Genomic DNA, 22,691 nt, shown 5'->3' with positions numbered 1-22,691 from the left:
TAGAGGTGAGGAAGTTTACCTGAGTTTAATTTCTCACGTCTCCATCCTTGTGGTGTTTTCAGGTTGTAAAAGTGAAACGTGCTGTTTGAAAACATTTTTTTTTTCTTTGCGTGACTGGTGGTCGCATTTCGATCTTCTTTGCTTCGAGTTGGCGGCGGCGCAGAAAGACTCGACGAGCTCACTGCTGCCCCCTGTGGCCAAAAACGTATGAACAAGACCCTCACGACTGTCTTGTCATTAAATTGACAAAAGGGTAAATATGTCCAACAAATAACTGTATAAATATACAGTAAGGAAATAAGTGTTAATACCTTTATGCAAACATTATAGTTAAAACACTCTGTGGTTTGGAATTTGCTGAAGTAAAACTAAGTGTTATCACACAAACATACACCTTAATGTCAAAGTACCATCTCTCTGGTGAACAGTCAGTGTTTGATTAACTAATTATATGTAACAGAATTTTGTAATTTAATTACAAAATGTATGTAATTTAAATCAGTTACAGTCACTGAGAAAAAAATATGGAAAATAAATTATTTATTGTTCAAAAGTTGATGATTACAAAAGGGTTACATCTAAATATAGGCCATTGTGTTCAGTAAAAAGATTTTATGTAGAATATAATATTCATTCTGTTGCTTTGCGTCTTTTCACCTTCAGTCTCACTTCTTCCCTAGCCTAGGTCAAGAACAATGTTGTAAATCAAGGTCACAAAACAGACGTTGTGAGCATGCTTGGTATTTTTGCTATGACTCACTGACACACCTCAATAAAACAGGGCTGTCATTAGTGCTTTGATTTACACAAGCGCTCTTCTTCTTATGACAAATGAAAACTAAAATGTAATCACATGCACAAGGATGGACAAAAAGTCATCAGAAGCATTGTGGACTGTGAGAAGGTCAATATCCCCTGAGTGACATTGCTTTTAATCAGTCAGTATTAAGGACATGTTAAGTGACAAATATGATTATGATACAGTTAGTGATTTTGTAATTGAATCTGACAAAACATTTGCAATGAACAAATTAATTGATCATCAAGTGATGCGAAACGTAATTAATGAATAATTTAAGGACATTACTTTCAGGTGCAAACATTTGCAGTACCAGCTGTGAAGCGAGTTAACCACAGGTCCAACTTTACTTTACATCAGCTGTTGACATTACCAAACGCAATAATGTGATGGTTTATGTTTGAGACTTGATAGCCTATGATGTTATGTTGTAATCATTTACAATGAGTCATGCTCTAAAAACAATTTGGAGACTAATTAGTGATTTTTTACCACAAGCACAGCCCCAACACTCACGCAATGAGGCCTGCTCTACCATCGTACACCAAACTTTAAATGTAATATACTTTCTGCTGACCTTAATGATGAACATCCAGTGTCTTTTCTATGCTGACAAGAGACAACCAGCAACATATTAATTTGATTCCAACAAAGTGAAGTTAATATGGTATGTAAACTCTTGACAGCCTCACATTGTAAAGCTCTACCTACCAAATGATCTACGTCATCAACAAATCTTTCAAGAGAATTTAAAGCCCTCATAACATTTTGTTATATGTTTCATAAACACATTGTCATTGCTATTTTTTGCATAGATCACAGAAATATGTCACTGATACCAATAAACTACAAGTATTTTTTTAGCAGGAAAGGTCCAGATATGAAATTTATATTAAAGGGATAATGATGCTGGTCTGTCAGGTGTGTGCTGTTTTACATTTATACACAACTGACATACACATGTCAGTTAAGTGGAATCATAAATTCTATATCTTGCATTGCCCTAACATAAAAATATAATCTTTATCCTCATTTTCTACATGAGTGTAATTTTTGAATGAAGACACACTGTGACTCACTATCAATATGTTATCTCACACCACATGTCACTCCCATAACGAAGCACTCTACAGCTCCAAAGCAATGCTACTTACATTTTGGCTTTTCAATAATCAAACAGTCAAAAAAAGGCTGGACACGGTGTAATCTGAGGCTGCTCCATCGATGAGACCTCTTCCTTCATTGTTAACAAACCAGCAGGGGATGCTTTCTCCATTGTTCACATCCCTGCTGAAGTTCTTCTGCCATTGCCTAGCCAACATATTTTTTTTTTTAAAAAAGGATTATGAGAGGCATATACATAAACAGAAATGCTTTTTGATCTTGAATGCAGTTTCTGCATGTGTTCAAGCTTTATAAAGTAGTGCACCTGGTCACGTTGAGCATTTGTCCCTTCACATACATGGTGGCATCCAAATTCTCTTGGACTTCACCTGGACGCAGGTCTGTCACCTCAAACTCCACGCCATGGTAGAACTGACCTGCAGAAAAAAGGCTTACTTCATATCTTTTTTATGAAAAGAATTAGGCATTATAAAGCATAAAATAGCTGCTCAGTCATGAGATGAAACTTTCTTGCAGCTCTCTACCTAGCAGACCGTGAACTGAAGCAGACAGGTGGTGGCTGTCCAGAGTGTAGAAACCCAGGTAGTCTTGTTGGTCGTGGCGTCTCTTCCAAACCTTTGTGTGTCTGATGACCATAAATTTAACTGAGTGCCTCAGCGTCACTATCAGGTTGCTGTTATTAGTCAACCTGAGGTCCATACTAGAGGAGAAACAAAAGAGTTGTGACTTATAGCTGACAGCAGCACAGCAACACAGCAAAACTATGATCATTTTATTTCTTTGTGATTCACAAAAAAACTTGCTTTTGTCAAGAAACCCCCGAAGAAGCATAGTTACTCACTGGGTATCTTTGAGGGAGGCTGTGTCAGACCAGACCAGTTTCACCTGCTTGCCTTGGTGAAACACTGAGATGTCCTGAGTGCTCACCTCCAGCATCACCCCCAGTTTCTGGTGGCTGATGCCAAAACGTCCAAAGTAGGTGTTGACGTTAGCATCAGGATCAACTTTCTTCTTGCCGATAATTTGGCCATTTACCAAAAACCCTAAATATAATGAGGAGGATGACTTATAATTGCTTCTTGAGAATCCCAGAAAAGAAAAGTGTGTTTGCCTTTTAGAGTGACTGAGCGAGTAAGACTCACACTGACCTGATTTTGCATCTCTGACCAGATTGAAAATGGTTCCTGGTTTGTCATTGATGTTGAAGCACAGAGCGTCATCTCTGTCTAGCAGCTCGATCATGAAATGAGGATCTCCATCCACTGCAAAAACATCATTAAAGTGTTCTGTAAGGCAAAAAGCAAATATGAAAAAGAAAAGGAAAAAGAAAAAGAAATTGCCTTCTAACTTGTTTACCATGACCTGTCACATTTTCCCTGTCCTCTGTCAGCACTAAAGTAAATAATAATAAATAATAAACGTATGAAGAGCTTACCATCTGATGTACTACGGGAACTGGCAGCAGTGGCCGAGGAAAGGCCTGGAAATAATGTAGTATCAACGCCTTCGGTGATAAATAATATTCATCATGTTTGTCAAATTATTAAATGAAGAGATTTTTCATACCATGGCGTCTCTCTGCTTTTTGTCGTTGGTCTGTAAAACAAGGAAACCATGAAAACAACACAACATAAGGCTAGACAGATGTCACTGGCAAGGCTTCACACATTGATTAAAAAGGTTAGTAATGATATAAATTGTGTTGTATATTTGAAAGACAAGCCAACAGCTGCGTACTAGCATATGTGGGTCGTTAGTTTTATCAGCCGGAGTCGAAAACAATCGACCTGCCCAACAATGTTAATTTTTTTTTATATTACAGAAGAAGAGGAAGAAGCTGCTACTATCTAATTAAACATGAGCAGTCCTATTTTCCCTACCTTCAGTGAGTTTATCAGCGATCAAATAGTCTCCTGCTCCATCCTCAGTTTCAGGCTTGGTGACCACCATGGAGGTGAGAGGGGTGACAAAGCTGTAGCGCAGGGACATTACCAGAGCCTTGGCTGTTGCACTGTCTTTCGCCTGCTGAGTACCGATGTCACTGGAAGAGAAAAAAAGAACGTACATGATGTGTGTGCAAAAAAAACATCATTCCTGCATCACAAACTGATCTGAGCAGCTTCTCCTGTTAATCTGACACAGTATGAAGAGAAACCAACCTCTTCTCCAGTAGCTGTTGGATGGTGAGGTAGGCCCACAAGCGCTGAGTGAAATTCCCAAAGATGTACTCCTTTTCTGGGTACATAGTGTGCCAGTCTACCACACTGGCCTTTCCCTGCCCGTGGAAGTCCTCTTCAGGCTATGAGAGAATAAATGGCATTACAGACAGAAGAGGAAATGATAGGAGAGCAAGACTTTGAGTCTACAGACACACCAGCAGCTCTTTATAAGCTAGCTGACTTCAGTGTCCTAATAATGTCACAGCAACGCCAGCATGCTTTCAGAAGGTATTTATGTTCAGCATCCAAGTTTAACATGTACTAAATTCCCCAGTAACCCATTTAATAGTTGTTGCTAAAATTTTTAGAACAGTCAAATGTGTTAAGAATAAAATGGGAACAACTGTCATAGCACTTTGCTACTCAGGCCCTGAGATATGTGTTGAAAGTGTTTCTTAAACAGATACATTAAAAACACCTACAGCACAAATCACTTTAAGTTTGTTTATATCTGAAAGGTAAACTAGCTTAAAAATGTGAGCAATCTCAACTTCAATAATTAGTTAAATATAATGTTATGAGTTTTGAAAAACAGGTAGACTGGTTCACTGAACTTGAGAAAACAACAAGTTATGTTGTATTTAAGACATGCACGGAATAGTTTGGTTACAGACATAATGATCACATCGACCTACAGTAATTTCCTTTTATGTTTTCTCAATTTAAAGAGCCAGTTTCTCATTTTACATGACTACATCTGCCACAGTGAATTCACTTCTAACCCTCATGAACTGTTTTCATTTTAATGAGAAGAAACTATAACTTCAAAGACATGCGGCCAGTTTCCAAATGAATAGGTTCTTTGAACTACAACAAATCAGAGTCTCTGGAGAGCTTCAAGTCTCAAACAATGCATGCTGGGAAGTCTGTTAATATAAAAATTGTATTTAATTAAAAACTGTATTTAATCAGTTGAGTAAACTCTCAGCAGTACATTCATTCAATTCATGTTTATAAGTTCTGTTTTTTTTAAGTTGAAAAAACATAAAATATTAAATATTTACATTAAGGTAATGAGAAAATATGAGTTAAAGTCCTGCAGGAAAACTACCACTTTTTTTTTTTTTTTTTTTTTGTCCAATTGATGTACAATGTCCCTCTTACAATTAAAGTTTGCCGCAGGGACTGTTTCATCAATGCATATTTGTTTTGTCATCACCAAGATAAGTCTTATTCTTGTTCTAATATTGCTTGCTGTCCATTTCTCACCCCGTGGGCCAACACCTCCACCAAGAAGTTATCCAAGTAATTTTCACTCAGCTGACCGGCCACCACAATCTCTGAGCCGTTAAACAGCTGGCTGTGGTGGGTTTTGGTCAAGAAGTCCACTGAATTGTCTGGATAAAGCAGTTCCACCTTCAGGAGCAGAGGGCTGGACACTTCTTTGTAGAAACCCTGAAACAGAGACATACTCCAAATCAATGCAATATCTGTTTCCCAAATGTCCTTGAAGGTACAATCAACCATCTCCAAACTTGCATTGACACTGCCTTTACAGTAGCTATATTCCTTTTCTTATGATACCTTAAGTTGAATGACTACATCTGAACCCTCAAAAATTCTGCGGGCCAGTCCTTTGTTTTGTCTGCACATCACATCCAGGAAGGAGTAATCCACATCATTTCCAAATCCGAGACAGTACAGAGACATCTTCCCACCAATAGCTGAGTGTACATTGTCCTGAATCTTCGAGGTGTCGGACACCCCTAAAGAGGCAAGCAAACATGCATCACATATAAGGACGAATAAATACAATGCAGTTCATGTATAAAAGTTACTTAACATCTTACATTTTTCAAGAGCTTACCAACCCAATGAAAATATTGAATCTAATAAAAATCAAGTTAATGCATTTACAAATCAGCTATTTAATCCTGAACAGATCTTCCAAACAAAACGACAAATCTATTGATTATTTTTAGGAGACAACCAGTTTTCAAAATGTTTCTGCACAGACAACAGTTTTTTTTTTGTGGTCCAAGCCAGCTCACCGTGGTTTGGCATCCCATCAGTCAGTAAAATAATCATGTCTGCACTCCTTTCTGGAAGTTTCTTATCTTGTCTTTCTCCCATCAACATGCTCACGGCCCTCAGTACAGCATCATTGATATTGGTGGCTGAAAGGCAATGACACAATGAACAGATTAATATGAAAATCTCCTGAAGCAACATTATCATAGAGAAAATCAAGTCCTCATTATATTCTTTTAAGGAATTGTTCAACATTCAACGTTTCCTATCGTTTCTGTTCGCTGTATAATTATCCATAAAGACTGGATACATGAATCAACAGTCAGCCTGGCTGTGTCGTAAAGTACCAAAGAAATCATACTGAACACAAAAAGAAGTGGTTCCAATCTTCTTATTCAATTCTCTTTAGCTCTCAACTTTTGTGTTTTACTCTTCATTTATCTGATTTATATCGTCCATATACTCCTTTGACATCTCTCTTTGCCTTACATTTTTCTTTCCTGTTTTTTAAACAAAGAATAGAAAATATAAGGTCAGAAGTTTTGAGTATTTGTGATATTTTGCTTTAATCTTCTGTTCCCTGCTCTGCATTCAGTACTAGCCTCAGATATAGTTTGCCCATAACAAACTGTAAATGTATGTACATATTCAAACTGCGTTTCTTGCCATCTAAACAAGGAAATGAAAACATTGAACATAAAAGTTTGTGACACTTGTTTTTCCTCTTACATCCACTTTCTTTCAGTTTCCTGACATAGAGGATGGCTTCAGCGACATTTTCCGTCGTTGCTTTGGTAAGAGAGTCCTTCCAGGGGATAACCTTGTCATCAAACAGGACAATAGCAAAGTGGTCCTCCTCATGGAGGTCTTGCAGAATGGCAACCATTGCGTCACGGGTCTGCAAAGGTTCCCAGTTCCACATATGAAGCTCTACTTACAGAGATGCATACAGTATGTACAGTACTTACACATCAGTGTTTTACCTGTTCAATCTTTGTTCCTCCCATTGATCCACTCCTGTCAATCACAAACACCACATTCTTCGGGACTCTGGCCAGGTCAGGGGGGGAAAAGAAGTGTACAAAGTATCCATTCACAATCTGAAGGGAAACATGGCATCTGATTAAGACTAATAGCTCAAGAGCAGCGGTCTGTGCATGATTAAAGGGCTAGGGAAGTAAAAATACAAGTTTTTCAGTTTAAAGTTCATTAAACAAAGTTGTCAGCTCTTTTCAGGAGCATCTTTGATCATAATACAGTGCTTTCAGTGATATACTGTAACTGCTTCTCATGCTGACCTGAACTTCCCCGAGGCTCTCATCTCGTTTCACATCATACTTGATGATGAAATCTCCATTAATTATTGAGCCTTCACAGCCAGAACACCTCTGCTGCTCCACTGTTGGTGAGAAAGAGATGTGTGCCTGAGAAACAAAGAAATTAATTTTACTTTACATTATCCTTTATACTACCATTATTAATAATGCTAACATTATATGAAGAATAAAGTGCAACACTAAAGATTTTTAACTCTTTACCGTTGTGTCTGTGACTGTTTTCTCGACCAGCGGGAGCAGCTCATTGGTAAGGAAAGTTGCCGAGACCTCAGCAAAAGTGATACCGTGTGGTTCGTAGATGTCTGCTAGAATCTGTCTCCACACACACACACACACACACACACACACACACACACACACACACACACACACACACACACACACACACACACACACACACACACACACACACACACACACACACACACACACACACACACAATCGATTAAGCAAATCAATTGTGGAATCATTGCCACGTAAAGTCTCATTGATGTTGACACAAATTTCCTCACACTTGCTAATACTGGAGAACAGAGTTAAGTTCCAGCTCATCCAGACTATTGCCGAGTCGTGTTTACCATGTTCACCAGAAGAATTCATATGAACGGCCCCCTCGGCTGGTATTCAAAAATTCAGACCTCGCAATTTCCTAAAACCTCTGAGTTCACAAGAAATGGCAGAGGCCAAGGAGCTAAGTTAAATTGTAATTTTTAGTCATATAGGTTTTTTTGTAAGGTAATAATACATCTCAAAAAAAGTTTGTCTCATCTTTTATTCTACCATTCTGTCTTTGCATTTCTTGCTTTTCCCCACCCGCCTGATATCTTGCTGAACTGTTAGCCTTTGTTTAATGTCAAGAGAACAAGGGTGTTTTTGCATCTATGTTGTTGTTGCCTAGCAGCGTTGTTCTCACTATCAACCACTTGATTGTCAAACATACTGCTGTCCTAACCAGGAGCTCACAAGTTCCATTTGAAGGCATAACGTGTCATTATCAAGAAAGATAAAAGAGGACAGTGTGTTCAACCTGAAAGTCCTGCACCGGTTGTTTGATTTTAACTCGGGTCAAAATCTCATATTGGCCCAGTTTCCTCTGAAGGAGCTCCTCGTAGGTCAGAATGAAAGTCACGCTGCTTTTGGCAGCAATGTTGACAGACACTGAAAACGTCTCCATTTTTCTCCCAGAGGCTCTGAAACAATGGAAATTGATTATTTTTATGTGATGTTTACACCACATCATGTTGAAAATCTTTGATTATCTTCAGTCCAACACACTTGACCAGTCCAGCAGTCTGTCCAGAGGAGACAGCCTTGTCATACTGTTTCTTGGCTTCCTCTTTCTCCTTCACCTCTCCAGCATACACCTCACCATACATTTCCCTGTGAGGCACAAGGACATTTTGTTAAAGTATGAAAAGACATGCTCTATGCTCACTGTCGAAAGAGCTGAGTTTTTACTGACATGCTGAAGTTGGTGATGAAGGCAGTCTTGGGCAGCTCCACTTCAAAGAAAATTTCCTGGGAGGCATTTGCATTGTTTAGAGACTTGGAGGTCATGACAGTGTGGGCAAAACGAGACGTCACTGTGCAGGCGACTCTCACACTGTACACCTCCACCTTTGGAAAGAACAGACAGAGAGAGAAATGTGTTATTCCAGTAGAAAAATATGTTTATTTATAGGTCAACAGCTTCAGGATGTCATAATCACACAATATCTAAAACATCACTACACCAAACAAGACTAGTGGTAAAAACGAGAGGCAGAGTTTCAGCGTCTCCCCGCAGACTTCTGGATCAGATGTCATGAGAAATGTCCCCTTAATGATTTGTGTCACAAAACAAAAAGAGGTCACTGTTCTGTAGTCACAATGTAAGGTGAAACTTTCAGAGTTTCTCATACTGGCAAATGCAAAAAGGAATCAAACACAGATGGACAAATCACTTCAGGCATGTTTATTTTCTCCAGTAAAGCGAAGAGAAAATACATGCATGCCAGTGCTCACCAGGGAGAGAAAAGCAGGACAAGTGGCATCTGGAAGCAATGAGGTTTATGGAAAATGTGGACTTCATTTTGCAATGTCTAACAATGCCACTACTGTAAGATAGAAGCCACCAGCTTGACCATTTATTTTTGATTATTATATTATCATACAGACAGTTTTTTTTTTTTTAAATTTTATATCAGTATCAAAATTAGTTTCTTACATTTGCAGCGTTTGCAGCTCTTTTCTGTGGAAGGAAAGTGACAAGACTATTTTCATCATCATGACATCATAACACAGCACAAATAGAAGGATCAGGAAATAGGTTGTTTCTACTCTTGTAAGTACGCATTGTAAGCCGAGTACCTTTATTGACCTGGTGCCCAGAGCTTCTTTGGTCTCCTGGAACACAACACAAAATGACTGCAGTGTTATTGAGAAAAGACACAGGGTTTGACAGAGATGGGCACAAAATGTATGACTTGAGATTTCTCACATTATTAAGTGATACGTTGGCATGAAATTCTCACATAAAAAATGGTTTTATACATGAATCTGTTTTTGAATATCTTCATTGAAATCTAAGTTGCCTTCTCTATTGTAAGTGTCACAAACTGTCTTTTAGAGCAGTTTTTCCAGAATATCAAGCAACAAATCTAGTCTTGTCTGGGAAGCAAGGTGTGGACCCAGAACCGTAGAAAGGACTTAAGACAGGCGTGAGGAAGATTTATTGGATCGACAAGAAAGGAAAAAACAACAGGCAACAACATGCAAGGAGGGAAAGCTGTTAACAATCCATCCAAACATGGAGTGGACTAATGCTCTGTACTGTATATAGTCTAGAGATGTGCAGAGGTTGGGAAACTAAGGAGGGCCAACTAGTGGAGACTTGACGCATGGAGCAAGAGGCGGCAGGAGAAGAAGATGAACAGATAGCAAAAGTTGACAGAGGAGTCATTGCCATGACACACCTTAAATGCAGTAGAGAAACTGATGTCCCTGCTTCTTCGTAATGGACTACTTATGGTGTTATTGTTGAAATTTGGTGCCAAACGATGAATCCAGTAAAATGTTTTTAGTCACAACTCTCAGGTCAGGTGTGAAGGCCCTATATAATGTGTCATTTCTTGCCCTCACAAACAAAATGTCACAATCTTGAGAAAATCTTGAGAAATCTTTAGTCCTCGACCCAAAACGATGGCATGAGATGTCATTCTGAGACACCTCCACCAATAGCCAATTTTGAAGTTGAAAAAAACAGAGTTGCGCAAAAATTTCGGGCTAAATTCTAACTGTTGTTTTTTGTTTCTGAAAAATGAATGTTGTACAGTCAGATACAGAAAACAACAACGACTTTACCACTATCTCCCACTTCGTGACAGGTAATAAACCAGCTGTACACTGTTGATGCACAATATACACGGGCCTAAAGTTACATTAATTGATTTCAGAATTGGCTTATTGTGCGACTTGACTCCCTGAAAACCAATCTTAACTTTAAACTTCTAGACAGAAAACAAATATCAAGTTTTGACCACGTACAATTTTGCAACATTAGTACAAAAAAGGCCTTGCACAGCCTGCACCATGAAATATACATCGCTATTAACACTATTTTGAAAAGAAAATATTTCAATCCAGTATCACTTTAATGATCAGCATTCTTAGACTTGAGTCTTTTCCTGTCGTTGGCTTAAGATGATTTTTCAAACTCCCCTCTGCAGGTGTGTTATAAAAAATGTTTAAATCACTCCAGCAAACAGCAAAATTGGCTTTAAAATACTAGTTTTATCACTAAATAATTCTGTAAGCTGTTGCTGCATTTTTGATGCATTGTTGTTGTTCCCGAAGATGACTGTGTAACCACTGCCTTGGCATCTTTTTCCAGACTTGGTAATTATGCACTCTACACAGGAAACAACATTGTGGCTGCTGGAAGACCTGCAGAACCAATCACTTTCTTTGTGCCTGAGGCCTGTTGATGGGAAGATTTTCTCTTTTAACAGGCTTTCATCAACAGACTTATCCTAATAAGATAGTAGCTGACACAGAAAACAACAAGTGTTTACATGCAAATGCTGCATATTTAGCTTCTTATAAATACCTGTGTCAGAGCATCTCTCCTGGAAACAACCAGATCCCCCTGAGCTTGAGCTGGAAGCCAGATGCAGACCCATAGCCACAGCAGCAGGACTCTCCACACCGTAGCCATGCCTAGGAATCGGGACAGCCTCTCCCCTGGCGAGGCTGAAAACAAGTGTGGAGGGAATTCGAGGCATGTGGGGATCAAGTCTTCCCAAAAGAGGCACTCCGCCCAAACTCCAGGAGGAGGGACCTTCTGCATTCACCACTCGCACACAATGTTTTCGTGAGTCAGAGTGCATGGTTTCCTGTAAATAGGTATGTGTTTATGGGATTAAGGAGGTATGGAAGAGTTCAATAGTCCAAATTTGCTGATCCAGTGTTTGATTTTAAAGTGTACAAGGTGTGTTCTCACTGCATGCATAAATGCAGTTTTCAGGTCATATAAATCATTGGGTTTTTCTTGGTATGAATGCATTTATTTGTTCTCCACATGCTGCAACATGAATAAGGATGATTATATCATGATAAAAATGTAAATTCCTAATCAAATAAGTATTAATTGCTGTTTAGTGCTGAAGACACAAATCAAAGTCATTCAAAGTCAGGTACACAGTGGACTTCTTCTTTTGCAATTTTTTTTTTTTTCCTGCACTGATCATTAAGAAGTGTTTTACCAATTTGTCACAGCCAAGGTAACTTTTTTTTATTAGGTGTCATGTGGTACAGCAATCATTCAGTAAGCTCCCCATGAACTATACCAGACATTTTTATTGTCAAAGTTGCCCTACTTTGAAACAGTTTGGATGCCACTTTACATCCTGTCAACTCCGGACAATAGCAAGCACTTAAACCAGGATTAAAAAGAGACTGGGTGTTTTTGTGTCATATCACAACAGTTTGAAAGCAGCAAGCTATTCAACACTTTCAAAGTCAGACTTGTCTTTCAGTAAATAGCAGGAATAACCAAAGTGAAGACATGAGAAACACAAATTAAACTGTATTTTATGTCATACTGCACAATGTCGGAAAACATAAAAAACTGACATCTTTAATGAAGCTTCAATCTGTGTCTGGGACTGTCCCACAAATTTTAAGACAAGTGAAATGTCAGTTCCCATTTTTTTAACTCCAAAAATGAATCTGGTGGGAAATGAGATTGTCCATACAAAATGTGAATGAGGCCTCTTTTTCACTGGTTATGTATGTGTGGTGTAAGTATAGGAAGAATTCATTTTACAATTTTGATGATTTCAGCAGCAGACATGGATGTGTAACCTATTTTTAAACTGTTTTAAAAAGGCCTGACACGATGTAGTCGGTTGCATCTCCGTCAAGGAGACCTGTTCCGTTACTGTGAATGAACCAGCAGGGAACGTTTTCTCCATTCTTCACTTCCCTCCTGAAGTCTTTCTGCCAGCCTCTGGGGACCGAGAGACACATTTCATGTAGACCAGATGAGATTTTAAGTGCACCTCGTGTACAAAGCAACAACCTTTTGCACAATTAAGACACACATTACATGCAGACTCTTCCACACTGAGATGGGACATAATCATCTGAGGGAGTTAGTGTACCTGGTCACATTGAGCTCCCGTCCTCTCACAAACATGGTGGCGTCTGGTTTCTCTGGGACTTCTCCTGGACGCAAGTCTGTCACTTCATATTCAATCCCATGATAGAACTGACCTGGAGGAAGATCCACCATTTAAATGAAGTATCATTACAAATTATTATGATTTTAAGGACAGTATGTTTCCACTTAAGACAATTGCCAAGTGGAGTAAAATAACTTCAGCTTTACTATATTATATAGTGTTATTATTATGTTATTATAATGTGAAGTCAGAAAGATTCAAGTCAGCACTTTGTGGTGAATCAAAATGTTTAAAGACTGTTGTAAACAAAGGGAACACAGCACAGTAAAAAGCAGAGAGCAGAGAGAAGTAATAACCTTTGTAAGTAAATATTCCAAGTTCTGTCGCTTGATCGATATCAGCAGTTACACTCTTTTTCATGACTTGAGCAGAGTGCACATCAAAGTTTGTGTCAAACTTGGGAAATTGGGCAACAAAGACCCTTGAAATGCTTCAAAAAGAATACTGCAGTGAAGCACTGGACCTGGAATTGTTTTGAGTAATATTCACGACCTTAAGAAGGTGCATCAGGTAACCAAGTTGGTTTTCTTTAACATTTGCAGAGTTGTACACCGTGAATTCGTCCCTCAGCATCAAACTGTAAACGACAAGTTCAATTATGACGTTCTAAGGCGTGCGAGGGAAAACATTTGACACAAACGAGCTAATCTGTGGTGCGATGGCACTTTGGTTCTCCTCCATAACAAACCTCCCGCTCACCACAACCCAATTGTCGCTCACCATTTCCCCTACTTGCTGGATTTAGCTCTCAGCAACTTCTTTCTGTTTCCCACAAATATGACACAAAATTGTATGTGTGCTCTCTGCTTAAATTTGAGGTCCATGGTGATATCGCAAATCCACACATGCCAGAGGTCACAAAAATGTGTGTAACAGAACGCCTAACGTTGATCAAGCCACAAAGATTTTAAGACTTACTCAAGACAGTTATAGCTTGCCCCTGCTCCATTCACATCACTGTGCTGCACTCTTGTTTGTGCGCAACAGGAACAATCTCGCAATTTTTTGATCATAACTCATACTGTATAAATAAAGATGATTAATGCTTAAAATGTGATTTTGATTTAGTCACTACTACATACTAAAAATGCTGAAACCCATCACAAAGAACATTTCACTTTAAAAAAATGTGAAACAAATCAATAATTAGAGAGACAACTGGAATGCTGTGTTGTACCTAGCAGGCCGTGAACAGAGGGGGACAGGAGGTGGCTGTCCAGGGTGTAGAAACCCAAGTAGTCCCGGTGATACGGGTGCTTCTTCCACACTTTGTGCAGCAGGATCACAAACTTAACGGAATCTTTTAGAGTCACTGTCAGGCTGCGATCCTTCATCACGGAAAGATCCACACTGTATAAGAGAAAGAGGGGAAGTAATATGATAATCGTTCACCTCGAACTGGTACTTACATGTCATGTTACTCATTCCGAGCAATATCTTCTTTTGCTGAAAGATAAAATTGTAACAATGGGAACACTCACTTGGTTCCTTTCAGACCGGCTGTATCAGACCACAGCAGCTTCACCCGTTTGTTGTCCTGGAACACGGAGATATCCTGAGTGCTCACCTCCAGTCTAACCCCCAGATTCTGGTGGACGATGCCAAAACGCCAAAAATAGGTGTTAATTTTCCCGCTGGGAGGAATCTTCTTGTCTCCAATGATCTGCCCATTGACCACAATACCTAAAAAGACAGTGAGGTTCACTTACAAGATACAATTTTCTGGCACATCCTGTAAGTATACACTGTAAATGACGTGTCCAGTGAGGGAAAAAAAAAAAACATGATAATTTTATCTTTTAAGTAAGAAAGTCATGCCAATCGGGCCTCAGTCAAGGCTGACCTGATTGTGGGTCTTTGACCAGATTGAAAATGGTTCCTGGTATGTTGTTGATGTTGAAGCACAGAGCATCGTCTCTGTCAGGAAGCTCGATCATGAAATGAGGATCTCCATCCACTGCAGGTGAACAAGAGAATGATAATAGTAATAAATAAAGTTAATAAGACCCCTATTGACTAAACATCTACGTAGCAACTTAGGCGCAAGCATTGAACTAAATGTTAGCAGGCTATCACATTCACAATGACAATGTTAATATGCTGATGTTTATCTTTTACATCATTTTTTTGGGCACTAAACACAAAGTACAGCTGAAGTTAATGGGAATGTCCATAGTTTTACAGGTGCTTTATTTATGTTGAGATATTTCACTGTACAGGTATCAACCTCGTGGTGGCGCTGAATGAAAAGTTAGGAGATCATTGGGACTCTTCCTCTGAGGACCATGAATGTTGGTAGAAGATGTGTTGTTGTGATGGATTGACAAAACAGCTGAGCCATGCAGTGTTGCTAAACTGTACTTACCAAAATATGTGGGTGAATGCTGGTAAGCAGTTTTTGCCATCGAAACCCCTCTAAATTGATGTACTATAAACAGGAACAATAAGATCATGGTATCAAGCAACACAGCAATTGGACTAATTTAAGAAATGTTTTCTGTACTAAGAAATGTGGTTAAAAATAAAATGGCTGCCTTACCCATTTTTTCTGCCTGTTGTCTTTGCACTGTCAAATAACAGATGGATAGAACAACTTGTTACATTTAACAGTTTTCAACTAGACTCCACTCTACTGTTATACTTAAGTAAAGGGAAGTAATGTGCTGAAAATGTGTATTTAAAAGCGAGTTCTGTTCGTGAATGTCTTACATTACATTTTACTTTGCATTGAAAAGCTTGACTGCCAAAACCACATTTTAAACATTTAAACATTTTAAATCTTCTCCTTCCCTATGTTCTGTCCATTATCAATGTTTGAAGCGCTGATACATTGGAACTTCTACATTTTACTCTTTAGTGTGTATGGCTTTTTTTTTTATGACCTTCTCCACATCAGGTTTTCTGGGTGATTCAAATTTACTTTGATTAATTGTTTTCCCTCGGGATCACTACGAGACGCTCACCTGCTCCTATTCTCACCTGACTGCTTTTATCTTCTTTTTTCTGTCTGTGGCAACATTAAACTTACAATAATAATGGTCTGGCTCCAAATAGGGACCAAAAGAACACATGTCAGACGATGACATAGCAGAGCTTCGAAAGTCAAATCTTACCCCACCAGAACTAACAATAGGCTGGGAGCAGATAGCTAAAGCTAGCGCCACTGCTAGGAGAGAAAAGCCTGGTGAAGTAATGTTTGCATCAGCAAAACACCTGCAGTTTAACCCCAGAACACACAAAACAAAAGTATTAAGGATCATTAAAACATAATAAATCCAATATGTCAATATCACATTTCCTTATTTCCTCTGTTTTCACCGGTGCCTAGTTGTAATGCTTTACTGCCTTCAGAAGGTGGCAGTAATTCACCTAAAAGCTGTCTGCCAGCTGCCAGCTGCCATGAGACAAGGTAAAAAAGAATAAGTTGTTACCGGGCTCCGGAGGTCAGTTAACACTGTGTAACGCTATGAGATTTAGATGGCACAGTGTGAACAGGAGAAATACGCAAAGCCGTAAAAAAGTTCTACGTAGAACTCGTTAAAAAAAAAGGAAGATAAGGTGCAGTCCAAACTCTGCAGGTAATTAATAGTCAATTAATAGTAAATTAGTTCCCGAGCAATTATTGAATAGTATTTTGCTTGAAATCTCCAGCCCTTGTAAGTATGTAAACATCTTATTCAATAGGAATAACAGTTTTGTTTGTCTTCCAAAAAATGTATAAGATTTGCTGAATTCATGCTGCAATTAAATATTGAATCAGATACTGCACAAGAATTTGTAACTGTTTCTTGTGACCTCGCGAGTTCATAAGATAAAACAGCTGTGGTCACCACAGGTCGGCTGAATGTTGAGACTTCCCGCATCCGTTTCCAAATAAAAACTTGGATTTCAAATTAGAAGCCATCTAGCATTTCGCTAGATCCACTATATCCTAGGTTTTGACCTAGTCTTGTTACTCAAGCAATTTAAATGGTTGTCCCTTTGATTAAATACATTTATATTGTGAACATTAACAATATCCTAGTATCTTTTGTTCACGGTAGAAATAAGGATTTTCTGATGGTGGCTGATAGACAAACAAACATGAAGCCCTTATTTTTTCCACTTCAAGCACCGTCCGTTACCCTCAGTAAGCTTGTCAGCGATGAGAGGGCTGTCTGGTCCGTCCTCAGTTTCAGGCTTGGTGACCACCATGGAGGTGAGAGGGGTGACAAAGCTGTACTGCAGGGCCATGTCCAGGGCCTTGGCTGTGGCGTTAACTTTCTCATCTGGGGTGCCACTCTTGCTGCAGGAAAGAAAACGTATTTGTTTCCACATATGAAATCCACAATGGAAAAAAACTATAGTTGACTATTACAACAATGACATAGGCCCTTTATCAATGGCCAACAAGTATCATTAATGAGATAATTATCATAAATATAACAGACTAATTTCACTTAGGCGCAATAAGTCAGACTTACCTCTTTTCCAGTAACTCTTGGATGGAGATGTAGGCCCACAGACGCTCAGTGAAACCTCCAAAGATATACTCCTCATCTGGGTACATCATGTCCCAGTCCACAGCACTGGCCTGGCCCTGCACCTTGAAGTCGTCTTCAAACTGCAGGGGGAAGAAAGACAGAAGAAAAGATAAACACAAATAGGTCTTCTCTTTACCTCAACATGATGTATTTGTGCCTTCTCCTCACCCCCTGGCCAAACACTTCCACCAGGAATTGGTCCATGTTGCTGTCCATCAGCTGACCGGCTACCACAATCTCTGAGCCATTAAACAGCTGGCTGAAGTGGCTGGTGGTCAGGAAGTCCACTGCATTGTCAGGATAACGCAGGTCTACCTCTGAAAGCAGAGGGCTGGATACTTCCTCATAGAAACCCTGGAATAAATCCATACAGGTTGTATTATTAATTCAGTCGTGATTACGAAATTGTAGAGAAATCTAACATAGCTGCTGTCATTTCAATTAAAATGTACAAAAATACAAAATCGAGCAATAGCCTTAACCCTCCACCTGGAGCTGAAGTGTTGCATCTGAAGCTTCATAGATCCTGCGGGCCAGCCCCTTGTTTTGTTTGCTCATCACGTCCAAGAAGGAGTAGTCCACATCATTGCCAAATCCAAGACAGAACAGAGACATATTTCCCCCCATAGCAGTACGCACATTCTGCTGGATGGTTGAGATGTCAGACACACCTTCAGATGCACAGGTACAACACACAAAAATTGAATACTCAATAAGAACATTGGTCAAATGTGCACTCCATGCTCCAATATGTACACACTGTGTATGCTTACCACTATTTGGCATTCCATCAGTCAGTAAAATAACCATGTCAACGCTTCTCTCTGGGAGAGTATTGGATCGTCTGTCTCGGATCAGCATGTCTACACCGCTCAACACTGCACTATTGATATCGGTAACTAGAAGGAAAACACACAGCCAATTATAAAACGTATCGGCAATCATCAAATACTGCTATTTTGTTACAGGCTACTGGCATCTCACAGATATGCCCAAGGTGCTTCAGGGATAGGCACCAAAAACCCTGTGGTCAGGTTTGGGAAAAGATCACAGTTTGGGTTCCAATAACAGATTTTACGTAAGTTAAATACGTTACATTATGTAAGTAACTTACTTGTGTTACTTAAAGAAATGCAGGTTACTTAAAGAAATTCAGGTCAAATGCAGGTCAAATTTGCTTTCTCACAAACACGAACACCGGCCTCCAGGATGAATGGCCTGTGTTTATTTCATCCAACCACATCCCAATGCAGATTGGGTCACTACTTCAACCCAGGTGGTCAGAGTACAAAAGTGCACCTTGTGCACATCTCTCTGACACTCTCAATGAAAACGGGCCAGTATAGGAGTGTATTTCTTTCATTTAAGTAGTAAACATATCACTTGTCACTTTTCTATTAACCTCCGTTTTCTCTTATTCCGCTGACGTAGACCATGGCTTCAGCCACGTTTTCTTTGGTTGCTCTGGTAAGTGACGTCTTCCAGACACCGACTGCTTCATCAAACTTGATAAGGGCAAAGTGGTCTTCTTCGTCGAGCTCTTTGAGAATGGCCAGCAACGCTTCTCGTGTCTACAAAAAAATCAGAGGTCAAAATATGGGCATTTGAGCATTGCTATACTAGAAGCGCAACAACATTTGGAACAATCTCTCACTTGTTGCATCTTTGTTCCTCCCATTGATCCACTCCTGTCGACTACAAACACCACATTCTTTGGGACTCTGGACAGGTCAGAGGGAGCAAAGAAGTGCACAAAGTATCCATTCACAATCTGAAAAGAATCACAAAGAGCAGTGTGATACATGGAAGAGAAAAGTGTGAGGATTTGTTTTCCCCAAACTAAAGTGTACATGAAGGTGATTCTGAGTTCAGTCTTTATTGACAGCTGACCTGAATGTCCCCGAGGCTTTTCTCTCGGTTCACGTCATACTTGATTATAAAATCTCCATCAATAAGTGTTCCATCACAACCTGGACACTTCCTCTGCTGCTCCACAGTTGGTGAGAAAGAGATGTGTGCCTGAAACGTGGATAAATACGTTGCATAATGATGAATAATTTTGATTATCATGCAGAGCAGGAAGAGAGACCAAGATCATTTTGAAAGAGTTAACTCTTCAAGACAATAATCAGAAACAAGCTCTTAAAAGGCCAGTTGTATCTGTACCTTTTTGTCTGTGACAGTTTTCTCCACCAGAGGGAGCAGCTCATTAGAGAGGAAGGTTGCATGGGCATCAACGTAAGAAAGACCCTGGGGCTCATAGATGTTTGTCACAATCTGTGTCCACACAGACAAACACAAAGAGAGAAATTAATTTTAAAGTAAAGCATTCATTTAGGATGTCTGAAATCACCCTGGGCCAGGGTTTCATCACTGCTATGGATTCACCTGAAACTCCTGGACCAGTGTTTTGGGTTTAACTCGAGTCAAAATCTCATATTGGCCCAGTTTCCTCTGAAGGAGCTCCTCGTGGGTCAAGATGAAAGTTACATTGCTTTCTCCTGCAATATTGACAGACACTGAAAACGTTTCCATCTTTCTTCCAGACGCTCTGTAATAAAAGGGATAAATGAACAATTTAAGATCTTTACAATATAAGTCCACATGCTTTGATCGTATTTTTATGCCAGAAATACTGGCTTTATGTAATTTTAATGTGGACCGACTCACTTGACCAGTCCAGCAGTCTGTCCAGAGGAAACAGCCTTCTCATACTGTTGCTTAGCTTTCTCTTTCTCCTTCACCTCTCCAACATACACCTGACCCTCAATTTCCCTGAGACACACAGATAGAGAAGAACATGAGGCGACTTAAGGAATGTAAATCAGCCGTATCGTGTGGGAAAAATAGCTTTAGATTGTGAAAGGAAGCAGGGATAAACACTAGTCGTGATGCAGGTAAGAGTGAGGACAGAATGAAAACTAGAGAGAGAGAAAACTGGCTGACATGCTGAAGTTTGTGATGAAGGCAGTCTTGGGTAACTCCATTTCAAAAAAGATTTCCTGGGATACGTTTGCTTTGTTCAAAGCCGTGGAGGTCACGACGGTGTGGGCAAAACGAGACGTCACAGTGCATTGCACTGTCACACTTTGCACCTCCACCTGAAACAGAAAGACAGGGAGGAAAAGACAGAAAGATTTACACACAGATGACAACGGAAAGCACTTGCAAGCACTTAAAGGAAAGATTTACAGTTTTTCAAGTCCATCTTGAAACACCAGTCAGGTGTCCAGTAAAACAATTTTTTTTTCTTCCTGCAGTCATCCCTCCCGTTTATACTGTATATTACAGAACCAGTATGTAGAATCTATGTAGATCTATGTTGCAACATCATGTTTCTACAGTAGCCCAGACAGGACAAACCAAACAGTGGCTCTAGTGAAGCCCTTTCATGGCCTCCGTAGATTCTCTTCCACACTTGGAAAGGGAGGGTAAAGCGAAGGGTGTTCAATTGGCTGCAATCTGCAACCTCACCACTAGATGACATAAAACTCCATGCAGTGCTCACATAAAGGGGCAGGTCGCCTGTTTCTCTTGGTCTGAACTCCATTTGCCTTTCATAATAACCGGGGACACATGATAAGGTCTTCTGCGGCAGTAAGAGCAGCAAATCCTAACCAGTAGACGACCAGCAACACCTGAGCTGCGCGTGTGGTCATGTTGTCTAATGTACAGAAAAAAACCTGACTGCTGTTATAAGACAGATTTCAAAATTGTGACATGATCTTTTGACATAGTTATTTTCTACAGTGAATTACTGTAGAAACTTGAGAATTTTAAATTGAATCTCTTTTGCTGCTGTTCTGAGAGGTGCCAACAAAAACAAAAAAACAGCTTGAAAACACCCCATCAGTCAGTTAGGTTTTTCTTTATCAATCTTTTACTGATTGACTGGTTCCAGAGGATATTAGTGAAGGACTGAAACAGCTTGACCAGATTTACTGAAAAATTTTCTAACATTACTGGGGTCAAATGGATGGATCTTTTTGAGACCAACAAATCATAAGGAAATCAGTTCATATATCGAACCGTGTCTAAATTTAAATCTGTTGATCTGGGTGGTGAGGTGCAATTGTCCTCACAAGATAAAGTTGTATTGACCTGAATATTTCTCATCATCATTATCACCAGAGATACAAGCAGATTCTTTTCTTACCGTGGCCTCATTTGTACTTCTTTTCTGTAACAAACAATAACAAAAAAGAAAATAACATGTTCAGATTTTGAACATTTTAATTTAACACAGCACAAAACTATTAGTTTCAGCTGCAACTGTTTGCTTTATGTTCTCAGTGGATGAATGCACCTCTTGAAAAATAGTGTTATTTATTTCATGTTGAAGTTTATGTAATGTAATTATGACTCAATACAGATGTTGACCAACGACCAAAACTAACAAGACGCTTTCACCAACATGAAGAGAGTGTTTGTCTGTGAAAAGTTTCTGCTGAGTACCTGCAGTGATCTGGCAGCCCTTCTCGCCTCCTGAAATACAAATACAGAGAAATGACCAACACGGCGCTAAGATGTTACAGGAAAAAGAAAATATTGGGATAACATAAACTAGCTTGCAAGAAAATCTTTCAATTCTATATCAATTGTACTTAACTTATTATTATGATACTAAAAATCTGTGGCATTTAAGTTGCAAATGAGAGCACATTGTGTGTTAAGGAGGTTTTTAATAAGGATAAATCAGGAAAATTATATTTCAACAATACAACAATGTGATTTTAAAAGGAGTTACCTGTGGCGCTTCATCGTTCCGGGAGATGACCAGAGCCCCCGAAGCTGAGCTGGACAGCCAGAGGCAGGCGCAGCCCCACAGCAGCAGCAGTCGAACACCCGACAGTCCAGACATGACCAAACTTCCACTGAACACTTGCTGACTTCACTGCAGGGAAAAAAGCTCTCTGCCTTGAGGGAGGGACCGACTGTGTGTGTGTGTGTGTGTGTGTGTGTGTGTGTGTGTGTGTGTGTGTGTGTGTGTGTG

The 22,691-nt window shown here is 39.5% G+C and overlaps 2 protein-coding genes across 2 annotated transcripts; both read right to left on the bottom strand.

The window, feature by feature from the left end:
- Positions 1-552: 552 nt before the first annotated feature.
- On the bottom strand, positions 553-11,666 carry LOC138629381 (inter-alpha-trypsin inhibitor heavy chain H3-like). The gene is made up of 22 exons (XM_069713022.1): positions 11,540-11,666; positions 9,802-9,837; positions 9,659-9,682; positions 8,915-9,069; positions 8,728-8,832; positions 8,480-8,642; positions 7,653-7,763; positions 7,413-7,538; positions 7,098-7,214; positions 6,844-7,012; positions 6,135-6,260; positions 5,668-5,849; positions 5,353-5,538; positions 4,084-4,223; positions 3,805-3,965; positions 3,491-3,520; positions 3,360-3,404; positions 3,073-3,186; positions 2,766-2,967; positions 2,449-2,624; positions 2,229-2,340; positions 553-2,110 (listed from the first exon to the last, which is right to left on the bottom strand). Exons 1-22 carry the CDS (start codon positions 11,645-11,647, stop codon positions 1,972-1,974), a joined length of 2,727 nt encoding a protein of 908 aa, XP_069569123.1. The 5' UTR covers positions 11,648-11,666; the 3' UTR covers positions 553-1,971.
- A 522-nt stretch (positions 11,667-12,188) lies between these two features.
- LOC138629370 (inter-alpha-trypsin inhibitor heavy chain H3-like) lies at positions 12,189-22,572 on the bottom strand. The gene is made up of 22 exons (XM_069713011.1): positions 22,446-22,572; positions 22,154-22,183; positions 21,855-21,878; positions 20,645-20,799; positions 20,369-20,473; positions 20,087-20,249; positions 19,865-19,975; positions 19,589-19,717; positions 19,353-19,469; positions 19,101-19,269; positions 18,472-18,597; positions 18,188-18,369; positions 17,867-18,052; positions 17,639-17,778; positions 17,300-17,460; positions 15,715-15,741; positions 15,541-15,603; positions 15,019-15,132; positions 14,657-14,858; positions 14,353-14,525; positions 13,095-13,206; positions 12,189-12,940 (listed from the first exon to the last, which is right to left on the bottom strand). Exons 1-22 carry the CDS (start codon positions 22,557-22,559, stop codon positions 12,802-12,804), a joined length of 2,742 nt encoding a protein of 913 aa, XP_069569112.1. The 5' UTR covers positions 22,560-22,572; the 3' UTR covers positions 12,189-12,801.
- Positions 22,573-22,691: the final 119 nt, after the last annotated feature.

Source organism: Brachyistius frenatus, unplaced genomic scaffold (genome assembly GCF_029030835.1).
Source record: "Brachyistius frenatus isolate BFR_SWC_R1_liver_20210118 unplaced genomic scaffold, ASM2903083v1 Contig_4, whole genome shotgun sequence".
NCBI classification, from domain to species: Eukaryota; Metazoa; Chordata; class Actinopteri; family Embiotocidae; genus Brachyistius; species Brachyistius frenatus.
Note: the sequence above shows the minus strand (reverse complement) of the source record. Positions and strands in the feature narration are given on the sequence as shown.